Consider the following 18,534-nt stretch of genomic DNA (forward strand, 5'->3'; position numbering starts at 1 on the left):
AACCCTCTGCCGCAAGGAGTGCAAGGGAGAAAGCTCTAAAGGAAAGCGCAGGAAATCTTAGCCCGGGCGGGGACCGGGGTGGGGCAAGGGGTGCGCTCTAGAGAAAGGCGCCCGCCTGGGTGACTCGGGTTGGAGGTCGCGTCGTGTGCTGAAGAGACGGGGCGTCCAGCTCGGAGGAGGACGAGAGGCGCCTCCCCGCCCCAGGGGCCGCGCTCCACCAGCACTCCCGCCCGCGTCGCTTTCCGTCTCCCCGCCGCCCGAGTTCAGGCCCGGCTGGGCGGGCCGGGTGGCGCTCGGGGCCGGGCTCCGCGTCCCCACTTTCCTGCCTCCCTCCCTCCTCCCGGGCGTCCCGGCGGCCGGGCCAATGAGCGCAGAGAGGAGGGAGCGGGAAGCGGCGCGCTCGGCGCGGCCCTCCCACGGCGCCCGGGCCGCAGCGCCAACGCTAAGTTTGCGCCCCTGGAGTTGGTGTCGGGTCGCGTCCCCCCGCCTCCTCGCACCTAGGTCCCCGGGAGTGAGGCGGCCGCGCGCCCCTCGGGGCGGCCACCCACGAACACTCGGGCGGGAGGACGCCCAGTAGAGTGGCGCGGGCCGGGGCGGGGGCAGCAGCCTCTCGAAGATGCGGGATGGCAACCGAGCCGCCGTCCAGCCTCTCCTACCGCACCACGGGCTCCACCTGCCTGCACCCGCTCAGCCAGCTCCTAGGCATCCCGCTCGACCAGGTGAGTGCGGAGGGGAGGCAGGACCCCTCCTCAAGTCCGGGCGCGGAGCCTACCCGGGAAACGTTATCTCCCTCTGCCCCCGCCCCCATAGCAGATGTTACAGCTGCAAACTAGACAGGTGGGCTCTTTCTTTTCTTTTTTTTTTGAGTTATGTTTTTCTCCTGTAAGTGTGGGGGAAGTTTATGTTTTTCTCCTGTTAAGTGTCGAGATAGGAGGAGAAAAAAAGATACTTTGTACGACAAGTTCGAATGAACTTTTTTTAAAGTTTTGGGTTGCCTTGTTTCCTATTATTAAGTTCTAAAGTCTTCTGATTGATGAATCAGTTTCTTCCATCAGTGGAGTCAAGTCTTTATTATTTTTAATATAGATGATCCAACTTTAAAAATACTCCTGATTAATCTAGAGGCCTATTACAGCCTATTTAGCTTTCGAATGAGAGATCTGGTTTTAGACGTAAACAGTGAGACTTGTCAAATTAGAGTGATACTTATTTTATACCATGTGTGATGTCCATCGGCAAAGGAGGAGGGACGCTGGACACTATCGTTGTCCGAGGACCTTAGTTTATTCCTTTATCCTTGAGGTTCCAGGCTCCGGAGAAGGGCAGTTTTAGTGGGACAAGAGGGTTGCTGTCGAGGTTATTTGGACTGTCCGGTGCTGTCTGCTACCGTTAAAATTGAAAATGGAAATAAAGAACAGTAATTTCTGGTAAGAAATCTTCCTGAAAGTTGAGGCCGTCTTACTCCTTTCCATGTCCCCTTTAGGTGCTGCAGGCTTGATCTGCCATGTATTTAGTAAATGTGAGTCAGTAAATGTGGGTTGATTTAAATGGAATCGGGTTGTGGCCCGCTGGAGGGCCCACTGCACTCTTGCCTGTTTCATGGCTCAGTTTTTGCCCAGGTTTCTTCCTCACCTCTCACTAGTGATATTTATATATGTAATTTTATATTTACATAACTTTTTTGTTTGTTTGTTTCTCAAACAAGAGCATACCTGCTGCTCTTTCCATTCACATTCTTTCAGCAATGGAGAAGTGAAAGCCGGCCAGTTTCCCTACTCAGATACTATTTACTGAGCCAACCATTTACCTGGCTCCCTCTGAGGATCTGATTCAGTACCTCTCATCTCACTGTCTTCTTATCAGTTAGTTGCTAAATCTAGAAAGTTAAGGACTTGGGAGAGGTATCAGATGCTAACTCCTGCTTTTATAAATTACTCTTTTGTGTGTAGTGATGATGGGAGAGATCCAGGAACCTAGGCAAAGACAGAAATAAGAGCTTAAGTCTTTAGCCCTGAAATGAATGTAACTCATAAGGGGAGTTTGTTTTGTTCTTAACCCCACTCCCCACCCCCTGAATTTATTTTAATTGCATTTTCTTTTTTAAGCTATTCTGCACAGCTAGAGAGAGGAATCCAGGGAGGGCCTTGTGTATGAAAAAAGATAGACTGTTAATGGAAACTGGTGAGTTACAGCTGGGAGGTGCTTGTATGATGTTATTGTTTTTTAACTGCATCCCCAGTCTCCTGGATTTCTGTTAAAGGAACCTTGTTTTTAATGTGTAAGAGAGAGCGAAAGAGCCTTAGGGGCATTTAAGGTGGAGAGGTAGGGATTTCTGGGATGAACTGAAGGAAGAATGTGGGTAATGGGCAAGGAGGGAGCACCTGTTATCTCTTAGATCTTAGGACAGCCCATTCACTGTCCAGCAGGGTCGAATCTGAATGACTTTTGGTGGAAGAAGCACATATAGGGCAGTGTGCCAGCTAGCTTATTTTAGACTCAGGGAAAATCCCAGACCATAAATAATGTGGTTTGAGGCTAAATTGTGGATTGAGAGTTTGCAAACTCGATGTTTCTTTCAAGGGCTTTTTAAGATCTTAGATGTCAGACTGACCTGGGTGTAATTCCTGCTCTGCCAGGAGACTTCCTTTTGTGACCATGGCTGATACTCTACCCTCTCAGAGCCTCAGCATCCTCATATGTAAAATGAGAGATGGCACTAAGACCTACGTTTTGGAGTTGAGAAATTTTATAGACATAAAATGCCCCACATTAGGGAGATCCTTGTATCAGACAGGGTTCTGGCAGGAAACAGAATTCAACTCAATGGGTTGCAATGAAGAAACTTTGATGAACTACTTAGAGGAATGTGGGCAACATTAAGGGAACTGACAAAGGATGATCGGATACCAATACCTGGGCACTGAAGGGGAAAGGTTTGGAAGTCCTGTTGCAACTGCCCAGTGAGAGCTGCACCCAACCTGTGCCTAGAGAGAACCTCAGCCCTTCTCCTACCTCACAGTCCTTTTATTTCTTGCCAGGTGCCCTACAGTGGTCAGGCCCCCCGAGGGTGGCTGGCCTGGGGCACCTGGATAATGCAGTCTGCAGGGGTCCAAGGGCACAGAATGAGGAAGGGAAAGCTCTAGACAGACCTGGAGGAGAATTCAAGGGTAAGAGTTCAGTCCTTGATAAACATTTGCTCCTGTCCCATTAAAGAGCGATTTTTTTATTGGCCTGTGATATGCTAAAAATTATAAAACATATACCTCAAGTTACCCAAATAGTTCTTCCTATGCCACATAAAGACACTGAATTTTTTTCCTAATGAATGTCTTAACATTTCACACATACATTTGTAATATTTGAATTAAGCGCACTTCTGAGAATATCTTTGGCTTATAGGTGTCCATGTGTTAAGTAGTTTATTATTTGCAAAAACTGTAATATCCGTTATTCTACTATGAGAGTGAATAACTTTTTTATTACTTTTCACCTGATAATCCATTTACCTGTTCCGTTAACTCCTGGGGGAAGCCTGTATACAACTGTGACAATTCTGAGGAAAAAAATCTATGGTTTTAGTTTCCAGGGACTTTTACTAGTCTGATCTCCTCCTAAAGAAAGATGTTAAATATAAAATCATCTTATTTAATTAGAAACAAATAGAGCACAGAGATTCAGATAGAGCATAGGAAATGGGTGATGACTTAGGAGCCTCCATAGGTACCTCAAAGATGAGTTTGTTGAAACTGCATTTCTAAATTAGTGAGTCTCATGGACTATAGACTAGTGGTTACCAGAGGGCAGGAGAGAGGGGGAGGTAGATAGGGTAAAGGGGGGTCAGATATGTAGTGACAGCAATCTAACTACGGGAGGTGAACACACAGTGTAAATATATATATACCTTACTGTTAAAGTGTACAGTTGAAACTTATTGGATTTCGGTAACCAATGTCACCATGAAAAAACTAAAATAAAAAAATAATAAAATAAAATAAAAGAGCTCCCAAGTATATTGCTAAAAAAAAAAAAAAAAAAAAGTGAGTCTCTGTCCAGCAAATACGGAGTTCCGACAATTAGTAGGATTATTCAGATACAAAGCTTCACTTACCCAGAATAAGTTAAGTAAGAACTTCTTTTTCCCATTAAGGGGGGAATCAAGGAATGGAGGATGAATGTTTTATTTTATTTCTTGTTTAAATCATCTTCTCATGCTCCGTCCACTTTGTTTTGGTTGTGGAGTGTGACGCTGTCTGTCTTTAACCAGAGCATTCTAAGTTTGCAAGAACAACTGAGCTACTAGGATGGATGCCATATTGACCTTATTAATTTGTGTGGTGCACGGTTGTGTCCTAGGAGCTGTGAAAGGTGAGAAAGAAACTTTCTCGGCTTTAAGGCATTTCCACTTTGGTGGTGGAGAGTTCTGGGTGCTAAGGCTATTTTTACTGACTGGCATCCACAGATTTTGTGTTTGCATAAAATATCAATTCAGTGTTAAATTTGGATTCTTTGGGATATATATTCTTTTCTCTCTCTCTCCCCTCCTTCCCCACCCCACAACCTCCCTTCCTTCCTCCCTAATTTAATCAGCAGAATATAAGGCAAGGGAAAAATAGAAAGGACATAAGAATTCAGGGAACGATTTTGAGATTAAAGCATTAGAAATTAATTAAAGACTATTAATGTAAGCTCGTGATACAGTTTATAAGGTTGATTATTCCACCAGGGCCTGTGACCACAAAGTTTCTTTACCTGCCTGGAGCTTTTAGTCACCTGGTTTGTTCCCTTGTCCATTCTTGGAAAGCCCAACCTTTACTTCTTTTCTTGTCTAAGTCTTGCCCTTCCTTAAAAGCTCAGCTCACATTCCACGGTCATGATTAAATCAATTAAATGTTTATTTAATGCTATTAGTGCCAGGTACCTGGCCAGGTGGTAGAAATATAAGGACAAAACAATCAAGGTCAAAGTCTTCCTCATTCTAGAAGAGCTTATATACCAGCAGAGAAGACAAGGAGCCCATATAAGTGTATAAGTGCAGTGTCATGACAGACCTGTGAAGTGCTAATAGAGGTTTGTAGATGGAACCCTGGTGGAGGGAAGCCATAGGACACATAAGACTCCTGTGGAATTTATGTATATCTTTGACTTGGCTTACATGTGCCATTTAGTAAATATTACCTTATATTGCTAGTTATCTTGCTGGTTTATATGCTGAATTTCAAACTAGTTTAAAGTCTCTTTGAGGTCCAGGTTTTATCCCTCCTTGTATTCCAAGGAAATAGTGGGTACTCAATAAATGTAGGAACAATATATGCCAGTGTTTCTGATGTACATTATCAAACTTCATTATGTAGAGCCTTGTTTTTAAAGTGGACAGTAGACTGGCCTTTGTGGGAGGAAGGGTCCTGCACCTAACTCCCCAATCCTCCCTGAATGATGCTGCCCCCTGGCTGTACCCACTCTTCCCCCTGGGGCTTTCTGGTTCACCCCAGTTTAGGGTGCATATGGCAGGCCACAGGACATCAGTCTAGCAGAGAGCCACTTCTTTTCACTTCCTGCAATGTCAGGCCTCCTCTTTGGACTTAATTTCCTCTTTATTGTATGATAATGAAAATGATTCACCTCCAGGGAGGAAGATAATTTGGTTAAACCAAAAACAACAAGTATTGAGTTTGTATGTGTTCCAGGAATTCCTGGGGCTCTGCTAAGCTGTGATGATTCAAACATGAACAAAATAGGGCCCATCATCCAAAAACTCATTGTCGGGTGGAGGACACATATATCAACCAGTGGCGTTGCTAATTGTAGTCCCTGGACCAGCAGCATCAGCGTGGAAACCTGTTAGAAAAAGTACATTCTCAGCCCGGTACCCCATCTGTTACTCTGGGGACAGGCTCAGCCGCAGGTGATTTAATGAGCCCTCCAGTTGGTGCTGTTGTGCCTGAAAATTTGAGAACCACTGCTTTAGACAGATAAGTGGGATACAGATTAATGAAGCATAGTGGAAGGGGATGAGGCATGGTTATCATAGAGCATCTCAGGTGAGGGGGAGCACTTGGGTCTTGAAAGATGAAGAAGAATTTGTCAGGCAAAGTGATTAGAAAGAATAGCACGTGAAGAGGTGTGGAGTGTGAAATTGTGTTTTAATTCAAGAAATTGAGAGTCCACCGAATTGGATGGTGGGTGGGCTGCAGTTGTGTGGACTGTAAGACTCTAGGTTGGAGAATTAAGCAGGAATCACATCACCAGGAAGCTGAAATGCTCTGGTGAGGTATTTAACACTTTATTCTGCAGATCAGGGGTTGGCAAACATTTGCTGTCAGGGCCAGACAGTAAATATTTTCGGCTTTGAAGACCGTACAATCTTTGTCACAGCTACTCAACTCTGCCGTTATAGCATCAAAGCAGCCACAGGTAAATAAATGGACGTGGCTGTGTTCTCAGTGGAACTTTATTTATGGACACTGCAATGTGAATTTCATATAATGTTCATATGTTGTGAAAATTTCTTCTTTTGAGTTTTTTTCAACTCTTTAAAAATGTAAAACACGTTTTTAATACGCCGGCCACACAATCATAGACAGTGGGCCGGATTTAACTAGAGGGCCAGAGAGTGTAGACCCTTGCTGTAGACTAATTTTCTTCAAAATTTGATTCACAGACTATGATCCATTAGAATCTATTGCCATGCATGTTGCTGGGATCTGTCCCAGAGCAAGTGACTCCAGATATTAGGATGGAGTGGTCCCCGGCTGATTCTCGTGACAACTAAAGTTTAGAGCCACTGCTACCACCAAAGAAAAGGTGGTCAAGGGTTTAGGTTGTGCTAGGGTTTTCATTTTGTGAAGTGGTGCAGGAGGTCATGGCTAAAGGATGCAGGGATAAGTAGGAGCGGGGGTTTTGAGGATGAATGAAGGTTTAGAGTAGTCTTTACGGGATGGAGTGGGGGTGTGGAGAAAGAACTGATCGGAGCAGCTTAATGGGTGGCTGAGTGTAATCAACTCACTGAAAATCATAGACTCTTAGAGGCCACTGAAAATCATAGACTCTTCGAGGCATGAATTTATATCAATATGCGCTTTTTCTTGTTCAGCAACTCCTTTTAGGAACAAAAGTAAAACAGACAGTTGGATGTTTCCAGAGAAGGTTGTTGGAAAGTTAAGAAGTAAGGGTGTTGAAAAATGCTGACAAGAAGTTGGAAGTGATGGAAGTGAAAAGGGAGATTCAGAGACTGAGGGACTTTGAGGAGCAGGTGCAGAGGAAATGAGAGACCTGGGGACTTGGATGTTGAATATTCCCAGTGAAGCTTTTCTGGGAGGTGGGGAAAGTCAGGATGTGGCTGTGGGAGTTGGGATGAAAGTCAGTTTGGTTTAGCAAGCCAAGGAACTGGAGGTTTGATAGACTGTTCTCCTAAACAGTGAAGCTTCCCCGTTGAATTTGAGGATGTGAGGTGACAGAGAAAAAAATTGTGTGGTACCTAAGCTCTCTAGGCCGGTGTAGTTGGTAGATTCTGAGAACGTGAAGGACCAGAGAGGGTGTGACACGCTATGAGGCACACAGCCAGCTGCTCTGCAGGCAGCATCTCAATGTAAGGAGTCGGGGTAGAATCAGGAAGGAGGGAAGGTTTTATATAAGGATGATGGAAGAAACATGTTCCAAAGCAGCGATGGGGAGTTGGGAAAAGCAGTGACTTTCTTCTCTCTACTTGCCCTGCCCCCTGCTGAATGATAAAATGTGAAAGAAAATGCCTAGAGGCCAACAGTTCTCCTACTAAGCTAAGAATGAAAGGAGAGAGTTGGGAAGGCTCTGATGTTTTTGAGTGCAGCAGTGGGAGGGCTTAGAGAAGGTCAGCATGAAGATGAGTCAGCATGGAGGAGAAGAAAGTCAGGAGCCGCACATGGCTGCAAGTTGAGAAGTGGACCTGGCATGCTGGCCCTGAGAGTCTGGGATGAGTGGGAGGGTTCTAGGCAGGTAGGGGTGCATCCCCTGGGGTCACAGAGATCTGATAAGGCCACAGGCATTTTGGTCTTTCCTGGGGCCACACAACATCGAAGGGTAAGATGTGTGAGATATAAACCCCAAATTCCACAGAATTGAGAGGAAAGGGCTGGTGGAGTTGGGGACCATCCCTTAGGCCAGCTCTGTAAGACTCGTGCACAGAGAACAAGAGGATGAGCAGTCTCCATTCTAGTAGACCCTGGATGATTCCAGCCCGTCTGGAAAGTGCTCCCTGGTGTCACGATCTGGTGGCTTGATTTGGCAGTAATTGAAGGGAGGGCAGAGAAAGTGGAAGTGTAGCCCTATACTTCCTGGCATTTCAAGCAGAAGCCTAGTGGGTCCTGTAGCTTTAGCCTTCCTGTCGTGGAGCAAGAGGTGCCCTTCACAACTTGGCCTCAGTTTACCTGTTTGGTTTATTGATACCCAAACTTCTATGTATTGAATGCTTATGCTATCAGGCACTCAGACAGCTACACTGCATACATTATCTCATCTACAGTCATGTGCCACATACTGAGGTTTTGGTGTCAACGGCCGTGGTCTTATAAGATTATAATGGAGCCCCCAAATTCCTATCTCCTAGTGACTTTGTAGCCATTGTAATGTCATAGTGTAATGTATTACTCACGTGTTGTGATTCCAGAATAAAGAAACCTACTGCGATGCCAGTCATATACAAGTACAGCACGTACAATTATATACAGTACATACTATTTGATAATGATAATAAACTACAATGTTAACTGGTTTATGTATTTAATATACTGCACTTATTGTTACTTTAGAGTGTACTTTTCTACTTGTAAAGAAAAAGCTTGCTGTAGAACGGTATGCCTCATCCACATTGTGTTTATCATATCTCTTGAGTGCATCATTTTTCTTGTGCTTGATTCAACCTCGTGCTGTACAGTAACGTGCTGTACAGACTTGTAGCCTAAGAGCACTAGGCTATACCACATAGTCTAGGGTTGTGTAAGTGCACTCTACGATGTTCGCACAACGGAGAAATCACCTAACAATGCGTTTCTCAGAATGGGTCCTCATTGGTACATGGTGCATGACTGTATTTGCTTATTGAACACTGTATGCCAAATATTGAGCTAGAATGGGGATACAGAGATTAATGAGGATCTGTGCCTTCTGGGAGATAAACCTGTAAGCACTGATTAACTATCGTATTACCTGTAAACCTGGTATTATACATGCTCGATGCGCCTGTAGACATGTGCACATGCCATTGTCTGAGGACACAGGGCCTCAGCACCTGCGGGCCTGTCCTGGGAGGGTGCTGGGAAGACTTCCTGGGAGCTGCTGCTTTAGAAGGAGAAGGGGAAAGTGCTGGGGTGGGGCCAGGCAGGACAGGCAGAATATTCCAGGAAGAGGAAGCTGTTTGAACAAAGGTACTGAGACTGGAGAAGAGATGAACATTCTTTGTGGGTAGTGACTAAGGATGAATTTGAGTTATGTTTGTATGCTTTGTACGAAGTAGGAACTAAATTAATGTTTGTTGGATTGAAATGGAATTTAATTTACATTCTTGCGTTGAAATGAATGACTAAATTAAGATAAAATTGGGAGACAGTTCTTTTTACTAACTGGTTAGACCTGTTTATTATGGAACTTGCATTACAGATTGAATAGTTCTAATTTCTGATTTGAAAGTTAATTGTCCAATTTCTGATAGCTAAATGTTAATCTTGTGTTATTTAAATATTAACCCATTCCCATTTTTATTATGTGGAGTTGATGTATTCATCACGTGCAGTTATAAGTGCAGATATTAATATCATTTTTGGACCAATTGTCTCAGGTTTATGTGAACAACATGCAGAAATTTCTTTTAGCAGTTGAAAGTCAACACATATACAAGATGCCATGTATCCAAGCCCTCCTGAGTACTGTGCAGCAGGGCCTCCAAATTGCACTTATGAAGAAAATTTCATGAAAAGATTATATTTAAGGAGATACATTCTGGAAATATATTTTGTAGCAGCAACTTGTTAAAAAAATTCAGAATGTAATTTAATAACAGTGTTTGGTTGCATGATTTTCAGAAGCTTTCTGTTTTAAGTAAGTCAACCCTTTTAGTATACAAGATAAAGGGAAAACTTGCTTCAGTCTTAATAACAATTTCTGGTAGTTTTGCCAGAATAGCACAAGGCTGGAGAGTAATCAGTTGGGAAAGTAACTTCAAGTAGTTTATACTGATTAAACATATGCTTTATTAAAAAACTGCTATCCCTTTGGGCTTAAGAAACGTCACCATCTACCACAGATGAACTCATTTATACATTAACCCATTTGTAATGTGTGTTTTAGTTATCCAGAAACTGTGTACTTGGTGAAGCATTTACCGACTTTGTACTAGTGGAGCTCTGCTTATAACTTTTTAAAAATATCAGTGGTTAGTCTTTTATGAGTTACCACTGATCTGGTTTTGCAGTAATGCTTTTGAAAGTTCACAGTAACATTAAGGCAGTTTTAGTGTTGAATAAAGATATCTGGGCCCATAGAGCTGGAATTTCCCAGCCATCATACCATTACAAATATTCCATTCTCAGGTTTATTTACCATAATAACAACACAGAGCTCAGGTTCTAGTCGAGTTGAAAAAGAGCAAGGGTACATTTGAAAAGTTTCGGTTCAGGTGGTTCTAAATTCTTATTTCAAACAAGTAATTTAAAAAGGCGGTGGTTTGTTTTATTACCTCCACACCTTTCCCTTTTGTCTCATTCATCGTTCTGTATCTCCAATTCGAAACAGTCAACCAAAGTACACAGCAAAAGGTTGCTAAGGCATACAGGAAGTTGCTAAATTCAAAAGTCATTTTGTGAAATTTCTTGAAGTGGTTTAACTGTGAGTGTCACTGGGTTGAGACAGGTTTGTTCCAAAGACTTTTTTCTCCTGGTGTTATTTTTGCTCTGTCTTTGTTTTTATTTTATTTTATTTATTTAAAATTTTTATTTACCTATTTTAATTTAAAATTTAAAAAATTAAAATTTTTGGTTTTTATTTTGTATAAATACAGTTTAAAAGATTATTTTTTTCTGACAAGTAGCTTATTTACTTAGAATCAAAATCACAAGACAGAAAAGGGGACAGAAAAGGGGATATAATGAAAGGCCAGTCTCTTCCTCCACTTTCTCCCCTATGCCCATATCCCCTCCCCAGTGGAATCCAATGGCATCCTTTTAGCAATAGGCTATGCACACATGCATACAGAATTGTTTTGTCTTTTTTGTAACACGAGTGATAGTGTGTGGTTCTACTCCTTGCCTTTTTTTTTTTTTTTTTTGGTAAACTTAACAGCGTCTCTTAGGGATTGATTCATATCTGCACAGAGCTCTTGTGACATTTGACTTCCTCTCTGCCTTTCCTGGGAGCTCTCTTTCTGTGCTTCTAGGAACTGCCTTGTCATTTAGCGAAAGCTGAAAATGCTGCTGGTGGTGGGTTGGGGGACTGGAAAGGGGTCTTCCTATGATGGCACGGCCTCCTCTGTTCACATTCCCCAGGAATACAGAGGGCAGGGGGTGTCACCATGGCATATATGGGGTGGGGGGGTTTAGCACTGAGCTCTGGGAGGCATAGACTGGGGTTTGTTCCCAGTTTCCCCTCTGATGAAGAGAAGTACACTCTGGCTTAGGCATGAAGACATTAAAGATTCCCACGTCCCCTCTGTCTCAGGGGTGAAAGTAGCTCTGCCTCTAACTAGCTTGGTCTCCAGAATTCTTGGTGTCCACATCTGGTGGAAAAGATGCTCTTTCAGACTTATTTGGCTCTAAAATTCTGTGATTCTAAGCAGCAAAGAAGGTTTGATTTTTTGATGGTAAAGAAACACCTTTTGAGGGGAAAGCCCAGAAACCATGACTCCTTTCCAATTTTCATAGCTAAAAGGGTTGTGTCTGATTTTACTTTCTTGTTTTTTTTCCAATGAAATGTGTGCATTTGCTGCTTGTTGTCTGAAGTGAATTTATCTTCGGGGCTCTGGAATCTTCTCTGTTCTTTCACCCCCCTCCTTATTGGAGTAAGATCAGAATTTGGGTGCTTTATTCTGGAACAAAGACCACATAGAGAAGAGCTTCTATTTCTTGTCTACTAGGGTTGTTGAGGTGTTTTTACTCCTTTCTCTAAAAGATAATTGCCCATTCTTCTCCAAACAATGTGTTAACTTGCCTGCAGGCTATTTAGCAAAAGAGAAGCAAATCAACATTTATATGAAATTGTATTCAGAGAGCCATTTTATACAAATGTTGAGAGAAAGACAAAATGGTTTTTTTTCTTTTAATCTTTGGGGCCTGGAGGTGGAGTTTACAAAAAAGGTATAATAGTATAAGACTATTATAACATTTATTTTTGTAATCTCAGCCATATCGAGTTAACATTTACCTCAGTTTTATAGTTAGTTAGCTTTATTGAGTTTCAAAAGATAAGTTGACTTATGTGTTTTTTATCTTTCTACTGAAGTATTTAGAGTGTCTTTTTATATATCTTTATCTGATGGCCAGTTCTCTTATCTTAGTTTAGAATAAGGGCAGAATGAAGCTGTAAACTAAAAAAAAAAATCATCTCATCAAGATTTAAGGTGGGGCTCTATTTCATCAAAGTAACACATAATGAATTACAACTGTGCGTCTTAGCTAATTGAAATTGCAGAGAGAATTTGAAGGCAGGTAGAGGATTGTAAAATGATTTAGAAATTAGCCACTTATGAGTTTCTGTGAGGGCTGGAAAGCTATCTCTTGTGTACTTAGCAACCGTCAAACATTTATTAGAGTAATATGTGTCTAGATTTGATTCTCTGTTGCCAGTTTCTAGAAAAATTGGAGAAGTTAAAAAAGAACAAGAAAAATGGTTATAAGAGCAGCTACACTGTAGATTGCTAAACAAAAGTAAATGCGCTTGAATAAAAGAGTTGACTAAAGATGTAGCCAGCAATGAGTACCGTAAAATGCTGGTTAGGTAACCATAAATGAGGTAGCAGCCGATACATCTCATTTCCTGAAGAAGGCCTTGAACTCGAGGGTCCTGGAAAGTTCCTTTGTTGTGTTATTTTGTAATTAGCCCTCCTTAGTGCAAGTGAAAATACCAAGGGTCTCCCCAGCATTTTCAGAAACAACTTACACATCTTTTAAAGACTGCCTTTTGTTTCATAATAGATAGGTCACATTCTTTGATAATTAAGAAAAAAAAAAAACCCTTTTATTTTGGAATAATTTAAGATTTACAGAAAAGTTGTAATGATAGTATTAAGAGTAGTTATACATGCCTCACCCAGTTTCCCCCGATGTCAACATCTTACCATGGTGTATTTGTCAACACTAAAACTAAAAATCAACACCGATATTTAGCTATTAAATAAATTGCAGACTTTTTGTATTTCACCAATTTTCCTATTAATGTTCTCTTTCTATTTTAGGATCCCGTACCTTACAATTCACCCATCTAAAGTGTACAATTTAGTGTTTTTTTAGTATATCTACAAGGTTGTCACACACTAACTCCAGAACATTTTTGTCCCCCCTGAAAGAAACCTTGGACCATTAGCAGTTCCCACTTCTCCTCAAATCCCACCTGCCTCCTTCTCCCCCTGCCCCCAGACCTGGTAACAACTAATCTATTTTCTCTATATGTATACTGGCCTCTGGCTCTTTCATATGTATAGAATCATATAATATATCTTTGTGATTGGTCTCTTTGGTAATTTTCAGTCGGGTGCTCATGCCGTTGTACTTTATCTGTGGGAATATTTAGAGACCTGGATTTAAAGCACAAGTCTTTAGAGAGAGTTTGCCTTTCCTCCTGCTGGGGCACTTGTACTCTCAACCAGGCTTGCTGAAATTGCATTTTCTGCTTTGGATTTTTTCCCCCCTGTGTTTTGGCCATACAGGGCATGTGAACGCAGGCCTCCAAACTCTCATTCTCAGGGGAGTCTTTGTACATTTTGTCTCTCTTCCCAGAGCCAAGGGCCATGTAAACACATATCCCACTGTCTCTGTCTGTGGGGAGGGCCTTTTTCCCTAGTGAGGTGATGCCTTTCAGAAGTTTAGAAGGGGTCCTGGCTTCAAGACACGTCTTAGCTTTACACACAGCCTCTAATTCTTCCTTATACCTCTCCTTTTCCCGGCCTGTTTTGTATCTATTGCCCAAGTTCTAGTCTACCTGGATGGGCGTGTGTCCCAGGGCAAATACCAGCTCCGGGGCGCTTGCATCTCTGATTTCTGCTTTCTTGCATTTCTAACTTCTGAGAAATTTTCTTACTTTTCCAACAGTTTAGATATACATGAAAATAATCAAGCATATCAATATAAACTCATGTTTATCTTATATAGATATAGGTGATTACATGTGGGAGTATTTATAGATATGTGTATATTCAAGGATTAATATACACACGTATAATTCCTTGCTCTGTCAGCTGAGAGGGTCTATAAGGAGTGACACTCCATTAGTAATGAGTACACCTACATTTAGATCTTGGTTTCGTATACCTTTCTCCAATAAAAGTTTCTAAGGCCCCTTGGAGAAATGGCTGATTCTGGGACAGGGGCAGGAAATATACAAAAATGAGCCTGCAGTATTTTGTAGTTCCAGAAAGTAAAGAAGTACAAAAACAAAAATAAGAACAGCAACTCATAATAATGAGAGTGTGTCAAATGGACATTGGAGCCAAGTGAAAGAGCTTCCAATGGCCAGAGCTGGAACAATTTGAGCATTAAAATAGTGTTAGATTATAGAAGTATAGATTAAAGAAGTATAAATTATAGATTTATAGTCTATAGATTATAAAAGTATTAGATTATAAGCTAGGGTATAAAATAACATCCATGAGTTCACACTATTATAAATAAGTAATTGAATAAGTAAATAAATGGAGAAATATAGACAAATCTACCTGTACAAGAATTCCGAATAATTCACGTAGATACTCCTCCTTCAAGGAGGCAAAACTTAACTCTCCATTCCTTAAATGTGGGCTGTGCATTCAAGACTTCCTTCCAAAGAGGACAGTGTAGAAAAGAGAAGGTGGGGAGAGTAACGACAGTGGAGGAATCTAACAAATATGACCTCAGTCAAATGATCAAGGTCAACATCAACAGCGAAAATTATATTGATAGTGTATTACCCTTAATATAATGTGGTGAAAAGGACACTTCTGTGATCTTCCTCCTCCAAACCTGTAATCTCTGTCTAATTTTGAAAAAGCATCGGACAAATCCCAGTGAGAGAGTATACACAGAATATCTGACCAGTACTTCTCAAAATTCTCAAGGTCATTGAAATAAGTAAAGTCTAAGAAAACATCGTAACCAACAGGAGCCTAAGGAGACATGACAACTAAATGTAAGATGGTATCCTGGATGGGATCTCGGAACAGAAAAAGGGCATTAGGTAAAAACTAAGGAAATCTGAAAAAAGTATGGGCTTTAATTAATACTGGTGTATCAACACTGGTTCATTAACTGTGGCAAATGAACGATGAGATGTAAGAGGAAACTGTGGAATATATGAGGACTCTACTATCTTTGCAATTTTTCTGTAAATCTAAAACTTTTAAAAAGTAAAGTTTACGTAAAAACTGACGCCTTTTAATTTTCATCTAGGATCATTAGTTGTGCTGTATCTGTGGAGCTCGAGTCTACCATATTGTCAGAAATGGACGTTGGGATGAGTATGTTTTTAGAGAAATTTCTAGTGAGAGGAATGGAAAGAAAACATATAATTACACTAGTATATGTTCATGCTTTAGAATTTACTTTTTGCTTGGAAGTTTGATTTATTAAATTTTTTGCATGCATCTAAGTCACTTTCAGTAAAATTGTAAAAGACTTTTGGTTCATCCTGAATCCTCAGGCTCTTCATCAGGTAATTTTCATGAATGAATAGTTGTTTAATAAGTTAGATATTTCTCTCCCCATAACATCGAACAGTAGTACCACCCCTCTCCATTCATTTACCACTGTGCACTGAGATATTTCCTCATTAAGTTTTGACCTTTGGAAATGCTATTCTGCCTTTCAATTCTCCACTTAACAGAACAATTCTAAGTGCATGTTGTGTGATCCATAAGAATCCATGAAAAAATCTGCTTGTAAGGAAAAAATGCCGAGTACTAGCTGTATAAAAAGTAGACCAAATTTCAGACCCAGGATGTGTAATTGACATTGGGTTTCCTTCTGAGATCTGTCCTGTGAACTCACTGTGGGAAGAATTCTGGAATAGGATTGTGAAAAGCGGGGTTCTAGGCTTAGAGCCAGTGTTTATTAGCTGTGTGACCTTGGACAAGCTATTTAAACTTTCCGAGCCTGATTCCTTATTTATAAAGCGAGCTAATAAATACCTATGTTAAGTGGTAGTTGTGAATATCAAATGAGGTAGGTGATCCATGGGGGAGGTTTTAGTAAACTATTTAGTAAACATGTAGATATTGTTTGCTATTATTTCCTCATTGTCAGCCCCATCACATTTTTGAAGCCGATTGGGAAAAGGGCTTCATTGTTATAGTGCTGAACTTAAGCAATGTGCATTTTCTGTCTTGCAGAAGTTTACTTTCTAGTGGTCTAAGCCGAGCAACTGTCTTACTCCATTGAAACATCTTGGGTTTAAACATGTTCTTGGGACTACCATAATGAATGGATACTTGAGCAATCGAGTGGGTGTGGGTGGTTTGTGGAGGGGAAGTTGGGTTTTCCGTTAGCATATGGTGAAGAGAAAGAAAAAACTCTGACTTTGGGGATGCTAGGGGATGAAGGGAGTTAGGTAGGATACTTCAGGAAAAGACAGTAGAAGAAGACAGTAAGTAAAGACATGGACACAGAATGAAAGAAAACTTTTACTGACTGTAGTGAAATGGGAGGATGGAGATCTAAGCTGAATTGCAAGTAAGTTTAGTGTACCTGGGAAGTGTGCAAGAACCTTGCAAAGGAATGATTCTTTTTATCAGGTAAACATTGCTTCTTATCGCCTGAAGTGCTGGGGTTGTTACTTTGGCTGTGTTCACAGCCACCAGAGTGGTTTTGCCTGTGGGACCACTTTTAAAAAATCAGCTGTCTTCTGTAGCAGAAATTGAGGCTTTTTTTTTTTTATTATTTTTTTTTATTAATCAGCCAGTTGGGTATATAAAAGATGTAACTTCTTTCTGTCTCTTCCAATGAAAAGGAAAATACAGCTTAATTCTTGAGGAGTTATGGGCCATAGGTGTCTTTATTTATTCTATCATATGACAGTATTTCTGGTCATATGACCTTCAACTTCTGGTCATAGTGCTAATTGAGCTATAAATAAATATTTCTATAATGAGTACTTCCTATATACTGTACTAAACACTCCATATGAATCATCTAAGCCACACAACAACCCTACGTGGTAAGAAATAATATTCCCCTGTAAAAAAACTGGGACTCTTAAACACTTGTGTAGGATCCCATGGCTGGCCAGCGGTTGAGCCAGGATATGGACCCAGTAAGTTTGGGTTCCCACCCTGGACTATTTATCTACTCTTGTATTTTATGCTTAAGGGCATCAAGTGCAGCCTCAAAGTAGGGATGATTCCAAGAATATTTGGTTAAATCTGGGAATAAATCATAATACAAAGCAGTTTCGCATCTGCTGTCTGGCTTGTCCAATGTGGTAAAATGAGCCAGGGAATGTATTTTGCTCTCCTGTCCGTAGCAGGTGATGCTGTGGAAGGGTAGGTGGTGATAGCAGTCTACTCTGTGTTGGGCAAGTCACAACTTCCCAAGTGTTTAGTGCTGGGTGTCAGCTTTTAAGAGGGACATTAGCAAACTGAAGTATAGCTGAAAGAAGGTGAACAGTAAAGTATGCAGCCTTGAACCTAGTGTATAGAAGGAGAAATTGTTGAAGGAAGAGGAAGTGTTTAACTTAAGAAAAGCTTTAGAGATACTATGATAGTTTTCAGATATTTGAAGAGTATAATTATGCTGTGTCCTCAACAGACAGAAACTTTAGGGAAATAGGTTTCAATCCATTATAAAGTTCCTTATTGATGAGAGTTTTGGAGATAAAAGAATTGGTCACCCTTGCAGCTCATGAGTACCCCATCCCTGGCGGTTTTCAAGTAGAAGCTGTATGGTAATGATTCCCAATGACCCTCTTCCTTCCTGATGTCCCTACCTGTGCCTTGAGTTCTGTTCCTCATCTAACAGCCATAGGAGAGGAGGCATCTGAGAAATGCAAAGGGAAAGGCTTACAGAAATGACCGATACATTCAGTTATAGATTAACTACATCCTACGGATCTCTGAATGGCCTTCTGGAAACTCTTGTCACACCTACAAGAGAAACGATCTGTAAATAGATAGGACTGGTGGTCCTGGAATTCCTACCCACTTGCAGCCCCGACCCGAAACTCCCCCTCCCCATTCTGAGTCAGGAGGTGCACGTAGAACCTCAGACAAAGGAATCACAGGACACTGCAGAGGTATATAAGCTGTAAGAAATCTAACCAAGGGGAATTCATGCTTTGGTGTTGTTAAGCCCCACGTGCTCTGCTGGCAATAAATTCTCCTTCCTCTAACAAATT

The 18,534-nt window shown here is 41.3% G+C and overlaps 1 protein-coding gene across 3 annotated transcripts in view; it reads left to right on the forward strand.

Moving 5' to 3' along the window:
* Nucleotides 1-369: 369 nt before the first annotated feature.
* Nucleotides 370-18,534, forward strand: part of MBOAT1 (membrane bound O-acyltransferase domain containing 1) — a 102,899-nt gene continuing 84,734 nt past the window's right edge. Inside the window, exon 1 of one of the 3 annotated variants that reach the window (XM_015587288.2) lies at nt 370-719. In XM_015587288.2, coding sequence (XP_015442774.1) covers nt 624-719 — 96 coding nt within the window. In that variant the 5' untranslated portion in view covers nt 370-623. Of the gene's footprint in view, nt 720-798; nt 838-18,534 lie in introns of those variants that run through there. The other 2 variants (XM_006909234.3, XM_025044903.1) reach the window with 2 other exon arrangements.

Source organism: Pteropus alecto, unplaced genomic scaffold, assembly GCF_000325575.1.
Source record: "Pteropus alecto unplaced genomic scaffold, ASM32557v1 scaffold121, whole genome shotgun sequence".
Lineage (NCBI taxonomy): Eukaryota > Metazoa > Chordata > Mammalia > Chiroptera > Pteropodidae > Pteropus > Pteropus alecto.